This window comes from Cornus florida, unplaced genomic scaffold (genome assembly GCF_030987335.1).
Source record: "Cornus florida cultivar Cherokee Brave unplaced genomic scaffold, ASM3098733v1 CherokeeBrave_3.0.0_Hap2_Chr02, whole genome shotgun sequence".
In the NCBI taxonomy this organism is placed as follows: Eukaryota; Viridiplantae; Streptophyta; class Magnoliopsida; order Cornales; family Cornaceae; genus Cornus; species Cornus florida.
In genome coordinates, this window is record NW_026775572.1 from 3,691,040 (window position 1) to 3,704,100 (window position 13,061).

The window sequence follows — 13,061 nt, forward strand, 5'->3', positions numbered from 1 at the left end:
CCATCAATTGGCATCACTTACCTCATGAATTATGTAACACAAAATTGTAAAACAAACAAAACTGCAAAACAAACAATTTAACAGTTTATGAACAAATGTTTATTAAACAATGCAAGCATGCAAACTAGATTGATTTTAGATCTTTATCCGTTCCTGGAATTGAGTCAGAGATGCAAAGAACACAAGTCAAAGGGATAGAGTTAATTATAAAACTTGCCTGTGAGACTCATGGCACCAACAGTTCAATCTCACACCTCTAATCAACAACAATCTCATGAAATTTTACGGATTATTCAGCTATATTTCCATTGCATTTCTCTGTTTTGTCTTTGTTTCCATCCCCAAAGACGGTGTGAAGTGCTTACAAGGTGTGAAGAACTCTTTCACTGACCCTCATGGCAAGCTCAATTCATGGACTTTCACCAACAGTTCAATTCGCTTTCTGTGTGAATTCGTCGGAGTTTCATGCTGGAACGATTTTGAAAACCGTCTCTTCAGCCTCGGGCTTCACGGTATGCATCTCACTGGCGAAATTTCGGAGTCTCTACACTACTGTCATAACTTGCAATCTCTCGATCTCTTCGGTAACAATCTCACTGACGATTCAAATTATCAAATTTGGAAAGAAGTTTCTGTTGCAAACAATGATCTTTCCAGCACAATTCCGATGAATTTTGAAGATTTTGATGCGAGGGATTTTGCTAGGAATAGTGGACTTTGTAGGAATCCAATTGGGGAGAGTGGTGGTTTGAGTAATAAGAATCTCGCAATTAGAATTACAGTGGGTGTTTTTGGTGCCGGGGTGTGGATGTTGCTAGGGTTTGGGTTGGGGCGGTGGTGCTTTAAGAAGTTGAATTGGAGGAGCCAAGAATGGTTACTATTGGATTGAAAGAGGGGATGATGATATAGTTGGATTGAGAAATTGAGGGCGTACAAGCTTGTTCAGGTTTTGGTGTTCCAGAAACCGCTTGTGAAACTTAAGCTGGCGGATTTAATGGCTGCCACCAACAATTTCAGATTGCCCTCTCTGTCTTCGTCGTTTAGAAGGTTTTCATGATAGTCTCCTCCTCCTCCTCCACCGCCGCTACCGCTTAAATTCATCAATGCTCGTGTCTTTGAAGCCTTCCCGGACTCCTTCATCGGAAGCTTCCATTGCTTGCTTCTTCAATTGACGTGCGAATCGTACTGGTGATCACCGATGTCCCCCAATCGAAGACACTCGGCCTTCGCTGCTGTTTCGTACCAACGTTCTCTTATGAAGTCACCATCAAATTAGTTCCGCTGTTAATCTGACCCTCCGGTGGCTGTAGAAGATCCGCCATCCGATTCTTACACTGTCCGGGGAATGATATTGATATATATATATATATATATATATATATATATATATATATGTTTAAGTGAAAAAAAGAGAATCTAACGATGAGGTCAAGGAATGGCTTTTTTGGTACTCTTCTTAACGTCATCCAATGGGGGTATAATTGGTATTTTATAATTAGGTTTTTTTATATATATATAATGTAATAAGTAGGGTTATTTCGGTCATTTTAAATCAACATATGCCGGAAAAGTTGATCCGGTGAGTCTCAGGGGGGTATTTGCACACTTTGGTACTATAGAAGGGTATTTGCAAAAAACTGAATAGTTCAGAGGTTTTTTTGCACTTTTGCCTTTCTTTTTCTTTTCCCGGTAAGTACAAAAATGATGCATGTGCTTCACCTAAATTTTGTTTCCTTGTGAGCCATCTTGTATATATGGAAAATCATTTTTTTTTCTCTAAGAATTTGGTTCATCAATCATCAACAATTTAACAACGAAACCTCACATACCCGTATTTTTAGTTGCGATTAGATTTTATTATTGGGATAATATTCAGGTCCTAGCTAGTGAAAATTTACAACATACTCACTGATATAAATCAATAATAAATGAACACATCCTATTTTAATAATCAAATTATAGATGGTACTGAAATCACCATTTTTAATTTGGTAAGTGAATGTTTACCCTACCATATTAGATTTGGTAATTAAATATCACATGTCTATTTATTATTATTGATTCTACTGATGTGGATCAATAATAAATGGACACGTCCTATTTTAATAACCAAGTCATAGATGGCTCTGATTTGGTAAGTGAATATCTACCATTCCATATTTAATTTAGTAATTAAAGATCACACGTATATTTATTATTGGTTCACATTAGCATAGAGTATGTTGTATATTCTTACTAGGGGTATTTTTACATTAATTTAGGAGTCCATATAAAAAAAAGTAGAGATCCCATTGTTGCGAGATCTCACTTTTTTTACTCTCTACATAAATTTGTGTTGTAAATTTGTCCTTTTATTCTTCTGAAAATGCCCAAGAGGTTATATATGATACTAATCTCATAGTATAAGTGTTTGTGCACATTATATATATATATATTTAATTTCTTTTTAAATTTAGAGATATATATCTCTAAATATATATATATATAAACTTTGAAAATTTGTAAAATAAGGATTTGAATTTTTTGAGATTTCAGTTTACTATTTTTTATTTTTTATTTCTTTATTTTATTTTTTTTCTTGCCAACAAGGTTAAACCATTTTTTTTTTTTTTCAATATCAGTGTGCACTAGTTTTCAGAATTTGCAAAAATTCAATAGTGTCATTTTCGATCATTTTATAAAATTATTTATTTTTATATATTTTATAAAATAATTTAATAAGGGTAATTTAGTCAACTTAAAATTTAAATTTATCAGATGAACTTATTTGCATCAATTAAAATTTTAAGAGTGTTTTGTTGCATGAGGGTTGCATGAGGGGGACATCCTCCAATATTTTTTGTACGTCAATATGTACAATAAGCATATTTTAAAACTATTTTCTACATTTGACCTTTTTTTTTATTTGTTAAATATGACCAATCAAAAGATCTCGATCAAATAACTCTTTATGACACTGTGATCTAAACATTACTACTCTTATACGAATATAGCATCAACGGAAGCATAATGAGGAAGAGGTAAAAATATAATAATGGTTGTGAAGATTATTAAATAAAGTATAGTTTTGTGTTTTTGAAATACCAATTTAATGCAGTGGGTATGGAATAAATTTAACCAAATGAATATTGAACATCACTTTTACAAAATCTGAAAAATTATTTGTAAACTTAAAATTTTGAAAAATGTAATTAATATATAAAAAAAAATTCAATGTAAAACTTCATGTGAAAATTAAAATTATATATATAATAGAATGAAAATAAAATAATTTAAAATGAAAATTTATTACAAATGTATAACTACATGGTAAGCCAAAATAATGACAAAATAATAATAATAACAATAATAATAATAATAATTGGTAAGCTAAAAAATTTAAGGATAATACTTAGATCCTGCTTTATCAGGACAATTTTTATCCTGCAAGTTGAATTGGGCCAATAAAAAGCTAACACCTTTCTTTAACATTAAAAAATATAATAAAGCATGGACTATATCCATTTACTTTAGACTAGACCCATTTTGTTTCTCTTTCCTCTCATGTGTGTATGTTGTCTCCTTTTCTTTTTTGTTTCTATGAGATGCTCCCATCTTCCAATATCTTGCCCTAACCACATAAGCAAAGCCCAATAAACCAAAACTTACGCCTAAAATTGCAGCAAATCAATAGAGTAAAAATATTTATATGATTGAAATAAGTTATCTTCATAATGACACTAACACTTGAGCAAATTTTATCCCAACAAGTTATCTTGACACAACTTGTTGCTTTCTTCTGCGCTTTGTGGAAGGCTTCGGTAATATTTCATAGATTCCTACAAACATTATACAACAATAATAATGAGAAAGAAGAAAAAAATAAGGGTCTAGAGTTTCAATTATCATTTTGAACAAAAATTCAACAATACCCATACTTGATTTTAAGCCCTTTGAAAGAAGAAAAAATAATTTGTATTACAAAATATAATGTTTGAACATACTAGTTTCAAAAATGTGAATCAATGATTGCTAAGAGCAGAACACTGTCTGAAATCAATGAATTGCTTTCTAAAGTTCAGATTTATGAATGGAGACCACAATGTAAAATAAGGATCTGAGCATGATATGAGAAAAACAAAAAAGGAAAGAAAATATTTGCCGATAAGAGGAGAGAGAAACAAAACGGGTCTAATCCTAAATAAATTAATATAATTCATGTTTTATATTTTTTAATATTGAAAAGAGATGTGAAACTCAATTTGCCGAACCAAAATTGTCCTCATAAGACAAGATCAAACATTATCCAAAAATTAAATCCTGTTAAAATGATTTTATATGCAATTTGCTAGAACCTTTTGTTTTGTTTGATGTTTGATAGTTTGAATGCTCTGCGGTCATTTCACATCAACTTATCCTAACAACAAAAGGACAGGGTCCATTTGTCACCGCCCTTTCCAATACAAAATATTTATTGAAAATGCAAAAGTTAGGCAACTTTACTACGGCTGGCCCAAAATAAGAATTCATCTAATTATCTTTATCCTGTTCAAATAAGTATCACATTTAAAAAGTGAATGAACTATATATATATATATATTAATATTATTAATTTAACCTTATTACATTATATTTGTAAAAAAATAAACATTCACATAACTATAACTGTGAGTGTAAACCTATTAAAAATAAATATAATAATTCATTCACTATTAATAGAATTTATTTTTTAAAAAAATTATATATATATATATATATTTTTTGAACCGATAAAGTAGTTTTTTTTTTTTTTTTTTTTTGTCACTTATCTTTAATAGTCAACTAAAAAAATGAAATCCTATTAAAATGATTTTATATGCACTTTGCTAGTAGTTTTTTTTGTTACTTATCTTTAATAGTCAACTAAAAAAAATTAAATCCTATTAAAATAATTTTATATGCACTTTGCTAGTAGTTTTTTTTTTTCACTTATCTTTAATAGTCAATTAAAAAAATTAAATCCTATTAAAATAATTTTATATGCACTTTGCTAGTAGTTTTTTTTGTCACTTATCTTTAATAGTCAACTAAAAAAATTAAATCCTATTAAAATGATTTTAGGGTTAATACCCCTGAGGTCTATCGTATTAACAGACATATATAAATTAACATTTTTTTGAATAATGAAATCCCTGAAATTTAATAAAGTTAACAAAACACCCCCTAATACCATTAATATTTTTTTGAATAATGAAACTCCTGAAATTTGATAAAGTTAACAAAACACCCCCTAATACCATTTATACCGTGACACATAAAAAAATGACTAATTTACCCTTTGACTTGTCAATTAAATTATTGAGATTTTGAAATTACAAAGTTAACCTTCTAACTAATTTTAATTAACCAAACTTGCCACATCACTACAACCATATACATACATCGAATACATATACGTGTGTATATATATATCATCTCCTCTTACCCACACCCACCGCATCATAGCCCCACCACCACCACCACCACATCACAACCCCGCAACCACCACCTTACAGTCCCGCCACCACCATTTCACAGCCCTGCCACCACTCCACAGCCCTGCCACACCCACCACCACCACCACATCACAGCCCCACCACCACTCCACAACCCTGCCACACCCGCCGCCACCACATCATAACCCCACCACCATCGCATCACCAATTCGGGAGTGTTGGTGAAGAGCTTGACAAAGATGGATTGGGGTGTGTGTGTGTAAAAGGGGATTGGTGAAGAACAAAATTTTTTGGATTTTTTTTGGAGCAGAGGGTAGAGAGAAATCCATTACTCCGTATTTTAAAAGGGTAATTATGTCATATAATTTTTAAAAATATTTTAAATTAATAATTGATATTTTATTGAAGGGCAATCTTATCTTTTCACAGACTTTAAAGACTTGTTTGGCTTAAATTTCTGACACGGGTATAAGTGTTCAAAAAATAACCAATCTCTATCAATACGATAAATTTCAGGAGGTATCATTGTAATTAATTTGTGATTTTATATGCACTTTGCTTGTATTTTTTTTTTATTATATATATTTCTTTCTTTTCTTATTCTTCTTGATAAGTTGAAGTAACGAAGGTTGTTTTTGATGTTTGAATGTTCACATCAATACAGCTTATCAATGAAAAGACAGATTCCAATTCCATTTCCATTTCTATAATGACAGCTAATTTATTTAACTTTACATGCTCGACTTTTATTGTCGTACTCGTACCTTAAGATGCTGTTTCTTATTTTGATGAAATTGACAGGTTTTCATCGTTTGGTTGGATAAGGTTTTAATTGGAATGGGAAGAAATCGAAGAGAAGATAATCGTCTACAACTCAGCCCCGTCCACATTATATATATGATTATCAAATCCAATTTTTTCACTCTTTCCTTTAATTTCTGTGTTCTTATCCATTTTGAAGTTTCATTTCTATGATTATCAAATCCAATTTTTTCACTCTTTCCAATTATTTTATTTTATTTTTTTTTGAAGTTCGAGACTAATCATAGTAGCAACTACATTACATACACAAATGTTCATACACAATACAATCATATAATTATGTAATTTGAGTTTGTTTTGGGATTTAAAAAAATGCGACTAGTTCAAATTAGGCTTGAAGGTTTGACTGTAAAAGCCTAGATATTTAAGGGCCCATAGTTTGGATTTAGAGTTAGGATTATTCTATGATATTTTAGGACTTACAAAATTTTAGGGTTTACTTACTATTCCTGACTTTTTGTAATTGTTGTGCATTTTTTATTAATTTAGGTATAAATATTACTAGTATAATCCCATTATTAATTAGCAACGCCATCTTATATGGTATATAGATAAGGTTGGCCATATGGATTATTTCCTATTATATAGCCATTACTGTTATATGATGTATTAGTAAATTATACATATCTATATTTAAAGAGGATAAATTTTTATTCCTAAAAAGCGACCATGTAACAATGACAATGACACGATGGATTTGTTCGGATCACCAAAATTAATCAACCAAAAACAAATACCGTTTAATTGTCCATTGTTTGGTTTTTACCCTTCCAATATACTTGTTCCATTTAAACTTTCCAAAAAAAATTAAAATGTGTTTTTCTTTAAATATATTTTGAACTTATTAAAATTTCCAAACCTAAATATATACTTACATATTAATTTTTTTTTATTTAATTAAATTACTCTTTCAATATGGATCACTGAGGGAGAGTAAAAAGTAAATAAATATAACTTTTTTATAGAAAGAAAAAATAATATCTAAATATTATCGAGATTTTAAAAAGAGAGACATCCATGACACTGAATAAGAATTGGACGGAGGACAAAAGTTTGAATTGGAAACCTTGGAGGAGTGAAAAAACATCGTGAGCAAGGCTCCTTGGAAATAGTAATCGTGAACCCACTAATGACTAACCCCCACTTCGTGTCATTTATTTAATTTAATTAAATAAAATTAAAATGTGTTTTTCTTTAAATATATTTTGAACTTATTAAAATTTCCAAACCTAAATATATACTTACATATTAATTTTTTTTTATTTAATTAAATTACTCTTTCAATATGGATCACTGAGGGAGAGTAAAAAGTAAATAAATATAACTTTTTTATAGAAAGAAAAAATAATATCTAAATATTATCGAGATTTTAAAAAGAGAGACATCCATGACACTGAATAAGAATTGGACGGAGGACAAAAGTTTGAATTGGAAACCTTGGAGGAGTGAAAAAACATCGTGAGCAAGGCTCCTTGGAAATAGTAATCGTGAACCCACTAATGACTAACCCCCACTTCGGCACATTATTACGCGTGTGGGGGCCAATAAAGCGTAAGGGTAATCCTCCGGAAATAGTAATCGTGAACTACTGAACCCACTTCAGCGCACATTAGGCGTGTGGGAGCAATAAAGGGTAAAGCGTTAACCCTTTTGGTTGCTTACGTGTCAATTGTGTCATTTACATTTTCTTTTAAATACCGCCTCCATCATACTCTTCCAAATCGTCCTGTATCCACCTTCAAAGCTAGAGAAAATCTCTCTCTCTCTCTCTCTTTCTCTTTCTCTCTCTCAAAATATTCTCTCTAAATATATATATATACACAGCTACAGTTTTTCTGGATCATACTCAGTAAGTCCCCCATATCTCATTTTATCTTTAATTTGCTTATAAGCCTGTCAAGTCACGAATTATTAAGTCTGAATTAGAATTATTAATGTTGTAATATTTTATGACCATGGATTCAAATGCGATTGAGATATTTGAGGTTTCGTTATAGAGAGGGACCCATGTGGACCCAAGTATCATCATCCCTTTCTATAATTTAATGGTGGAAATATTTGAGGCTTAGCTATAGAGAGCGACCCATGTGGACTTAAGTATCATCATCCCTCTATATAGCATTTAACAGCAATGTATAACATTTATCGAAATGCTAGGCCTGAATATTAATCAGGTTTTGTGTGGCCTACTTGTTGAATCTTAATTGTACATTTTTTTTTTTTTTTTTTCTTTTTTCAAAGAGTACCTATCGTATTTTAATCAGGTTTTTTTAATGTGAATGCAAATAATGTATGTTCATGAATTTTCAGTTCATTGTTTCAAGCATTGTCTTTCAGATATTTTTCTTCTTTCTTGTGTTCCCTTTTTGGCAGAATTACTAACGATGTATCAACCCAAGCCCTCAAAGATCTTAACTTTTCAGGCACTAAAACTGTAATTTAACACACCCGTCTTTGTCTTTCTGAAGGAAGGAAATTGGGGACGAAAGATGGCGAGGATTTCAGTGTTGTTGATGGGAATTGTATTAATGTGTTGTTGGGCAAGCATGTCAGAAGCAGAAGAATATATGAAATATAAAGATCCTAGGCAGTCATTGAATGTTCGAATCAAGGACCTGCTGATTCGGATGACATTGGAGGAAAAGATTGGCCAAATGGTGCAGATTGAGAGAAATGTTTCATCGCCCGAGGTCATGAAGAAATACTTTATTGGTAACACATCTATAACAATATTAATTAATTATTCTTTCTGTCATATAAATATTGTTATACACACACGCACACACACATGGTAGTATAAGATTGTTTTGTACTTGTTCAGGGAGCATACTGAGTGGTCCTGCCAGTGTTCCAGCCAAAGAGGCATCTGCTGAGACTTGGGTCGACATGGTGAATGATTTCCAAAAGGGTTCTTTATCTACTCGTCTTGGGATCCCAATGATTTATGGGATTGATGCCGTTCATGGCCACAACAATGTTTATAAGGCAACCATATTTCCCCACAATGTTGGTCTTGGATGTACGAGGCAAGTCAAAGGGCGTTCATCAAAAAAAAATTATTGACATTAAAAAATATATGAAACAAAACTTAAAATCACTAAAAACTACTCTCTCTATCTCAAAAAAAAACATCTTTTCATATATGTCTTGGAGTTTAAAATTTCAAACTTATATTCAAAACTTAATATGACAAATTAGTAACTTTTCAGGAAAACAAGGCATGCCCACATGTCCCCTTAAAAATTCTACTAATCAGAAGAGACATTTAAATTAAGACAAAGGGAATACTAAATACAGATTATTTATCCATGAAACCAAGTTTCTTCAATCTTATTAACTTCCTTCTTGTAAAGCAGGGACCCTGAACTTGTAAAGCAAATTGGAGCTGCGACCGCTCTTGAAGTTAGAGCTACAGGCATTCCATATGCCTTTGCACCATGTGTTGCGGTAAATACTATTTCAAATCCAAAATTGGATCGTGAAGATGTTTGATTTGTACTATGATGTTATCTTTATATTTTTAAAAGTTAATTGTGTGCATATACAGGTATGCAGAGATCCAAGATGGGGTCGTTGTTACGAAAGCTACAGTGAAGATCCCAAGATTGTTCAAGAAATGACGGAGATCATACCGGGATTCCAAGGAGATATTCCTGCAAATTCTCATAAGGGTGTTCCCTTTCTTACTACTGGGAAGTAAGAGTTCTTTCTAATTTAGTAACTACTTTATAATTTCTACATAACCCAGTGAGACACAATCAACAAAATCATCCCTCCTTAAATTGCAAAAACTGAAGCATATACCTGCTATATATGCATGTGATAGTTAGGTATCATCAAGCTAGAAGATCTGGAAATTTTGTTCCGGCTATAAAAAGAATGTACGGATTAGTTTGCTTTTGGATTTGGGTGGTATTAGGTAAGTATTCACGTCCGTTTTTTTGAAGACGTGACTATTAGGCTGGAGATTGGTCCAAAAACATTAGTTGCGTAATGAAATGATTTATTTGCATATGAAATCTGTGTCCTACACTGTTTGTGACAACAGGCGGCCTATATAGTCAACTTTTGCAACCCTGAATGTGTGACAGTTGCGTTCTTTTGCCAAGGATGAAGCAGAAAGAAATTTTATCTGAACTATTTTCAGGCTGATAGCTAAGTTTGCCATTATGGTGGACTTTGTGTTTGTTTGAGGGCTCAGTTGTGCCACCACTTCGGCAATGGATTAAATACAGATAGTAAAAATTCAAAATTTGATCTAATTGGTAGACCCCTGAGGCGGGTGTGCCTATTTTCGAGTGCTCATCCTCTCCAGGAGAGAGAGAAAAAAAAAAATGCTTAATTTATAACATTGTGTTCATTTTTCAATTTTCAGAACAAAGGTTGCGGCATGTGCCAAGCACTTTGTGGCGGATGGTGGTACAACAAACGGGATCAATGAGCACAACACTGTAATAAACGAGCATGGTTTGTTCAGCACTCACATGCCACCCTACTTCACCTCTGTTATTAAGGGAGTGTCCACCGTTATGATCTCCTACTCCAGTTGGAATGGGAAAAAAATGCACGCCCACCGTGACCTTATCACTGGCTTCCTCAAGGACACTTTAAATTTCAAGGTAAAAAAAAACATTTTACATTTTTAAAGTCTGTCAATTCGTGTCTTTGCCCTGAACAAAAGCAACTGATTTGACTTATGCTGTATGTATGAACTGGTGAACTATTTCAGGGTTTTGTAATATCAGATTGGTTGGGAATAGATCGGATCACTACTCCTCCTCGTGCTAACTACACATATTCGGTCGAGGCTTCGGTTAATGCTGGCATTGACATGGTGAGAGTCATGATTAGGACGTTATTGTAGAGCCCACACACCCCTCCCCACTCTCTCACAGTCGGTGTTGGGGTTGTTGGATCCTTTGGTATTTTCGGAGTTAATTTATGACCATTTATGTATTCATGTTGTTGTGGACCTGCTATGGTGCAGGTCATGATTCCCTACGAGTACAAAGAATTCATTGAAGATCTAACTTTGCTGGTGAATAAGAAGATAGTCCCCATGAGCCGAATTGATGATGCGGTGAGGAGGATTTTGAGGGTGAAGTTTGTGATGGGTTTATTCGAGGACCCATTGGCTGATTATAGCATGACACACCACCTAGGAAGTCAGGTTAGTCTTTTTAATTTGGAATTAAATATATATATAATATTCCTATGTTTAACACTGTAACTTAAACAGGAACATAGAGAACTGGCAAGGGAGGCAGTGAGAAAATCTCTGGTGCTGCTGAAAAATGGTGAATCTGGTGATGAGCCATTGTTACCCCTTCCCAAAAAGGCATCGAAAATACTGGTAGCTGGAAGTCATGCAGACAATCTTGGTTATCAGTGTGGGGGGTGGACAATTGACTGGAATGGCTTTAGTGGCAAGGGCACAATTGGTACATATATCTCCGATTATCCTTTCATTTTCTACTTCTTTAAGTCATAAAAATTGACAAATGACCTATATATACATATATATGTTGATGTGCAGGTACCACAATCCTTGAAGCTATAAAAAACACTGTTGACAAGGAAACCGAAATTGTATACGAAGAGAACCCTGATGCTGAATTTGTGAAGTCGAACAAATTCTCCCATGCCATTGTTGTAGTGGGAGAGCCCCCATATGCAGAGACAGACGGTGACAACTTAGAATTGACAATCCCGGACAACGGCCTAAGCGCTATAAAAAATGTGTGTGGAGCTATGAAATGTGTTGTCGTCCTCATCTCCGGCCGTCCTGTTGTTATTGAACCTTATCTTTCCACAATGGGAGCCCTTGTAGCTGCTTGGCTTCCGGGAACTGAAGGTCAAGGTGTTGCAGATGTTTTGTTCGGCGACTATGGCTTTACCGGCAAGCTTGCGCGGACTTGGTTCAAGACTGTTGATCAACTCCCAATGAATCTTGGGGATTCAAATTACGACCCCCTCTTTCGATTTGGATTTGGACTCACTACAAAACCTACTACTACTAAAACCAGCTACCAATCCTACTAAAACCAACTAAAATTCCTAGTTGTTGTTTTTGGTAAATCTAAAATTTCGAGTTGTTTAGTGTTTCTATTTGTTGTTGCTTAGAAACACTTTGGGTTTTGATATGTGATTATTTTATTTTTTTATTTTTATTTTTTGTTAGTATTTACACACACTTGTTTCGTCTGAGACTTGAACCCCTGACTTTCCTTTAAAAAGTAAGAAGCTGATACTGTTAGGCCACTGACAGATATGTGATTATTACTACTACTATGTAAGAATGGAGTAATTGGATATTAAATAATAGTTGCAATGTTTAGTTTTTGATTAATTTTTGGCCACATTTAATCTTTTCGACATAGTATTATTTATTTATATCTATTTTTTATTTTTTATACCACCACAAGAAGCTCACTTGCCAATTTTTCTGGTGAGGAACATCAATAAAGCCTTTAGCATGAATGTGAGTCACAACGGCTTCAACACGATGGATTAAATTTATTGTTTTCTGGGACCATGATCTATATGTATAAAAAATTTCTGGTCAGGGGTGTTTTATAAAGAAATATATTTGGAGGCAAGGTCACCGGAATGCCTAATAGTGGCCTATGACGGTCATGTTCTTCAGTGTTTCAATGCTCTGTTTGGGTTTTTGGCCCTGGTTCGGTCTAATTGGGCCTCTCATGTCTTGTAGTTTAGCCTTGGGCTAACTTTGCCTATTGGGCCTATGTCATTTTGTACATATTTATATATTGAAAATTTAACTTA

The 13,061-nt window shown here is 33.2% G+C and overlaps 2 protein-coding genes across 4 annotated transcripts; both read left to right on the top strand.

The window, feature by feature from the left end:
* The first annotated feature begins 274 nt into the window (after nt 1-274).
* LOC132289239 (inactive LRR receptor-like serine/threonine-protein kinase BIR2) lies at nt 275-1,293 on the top strand. Its single transcript, XM_059789948.1, has 3 exons — nt 275-819; nt 910-1,047; nt 1,122-1,293. The coding sequence occupies exons 1-3, from the start codon at nt 275-277 to the stop codon at nt 1,291-1,293; spliced, it is 855 nt and encodes a 284-aa protein (XP_059645931.1).
* A 6,720-nt stretch (nt 1,294-8,013) lies between these two features.
* On the top strand, nt 8,014-12,624 carry LOC132293166 (uncharacterized). Of its 3 annotated transcripts, none has more exons than XM_059790517.1 (10): nt 8,014-8,124; nt 8,744-8,987; nt 9,097-9,301; nt 9,632-9,722; nt 9,823-9,971; nt 10,651-10,894; nt 11,005-11,109; nt 11,263-11,445; nt 11,515-11,716; nt 11,812-12,624. In XM_059790517.1, exons 2-10 carry the CDS (start codon nt 8,765-8,767, stop codon nt 12,315-12,317), a joined length of 1,908 nt encoding a protein of 635 aa, XP_059646500.1. In that variant the 5' UTR covers nt 8,014-8,124; nt 8,744-8,764; the 3' UTR covers nt 12,318-12,624. The 3 variants fall into 3 exon arrangements, with proteins under 3 accessions (XP_059646500.1, XP_059646498.1, XP_059646499.1); XM_059790515.1 differs by lacking the exon at nt 8,014-8,124 and adding an exon at nt 8,373-8,449; XM_059790516.1 differs by lacking the exon at nt 8,014-8,124 and adding an exon at nt 8,492-8,565.
* Nucleotides 12,625-13,061: the final 437 nt, after the last annotated feature.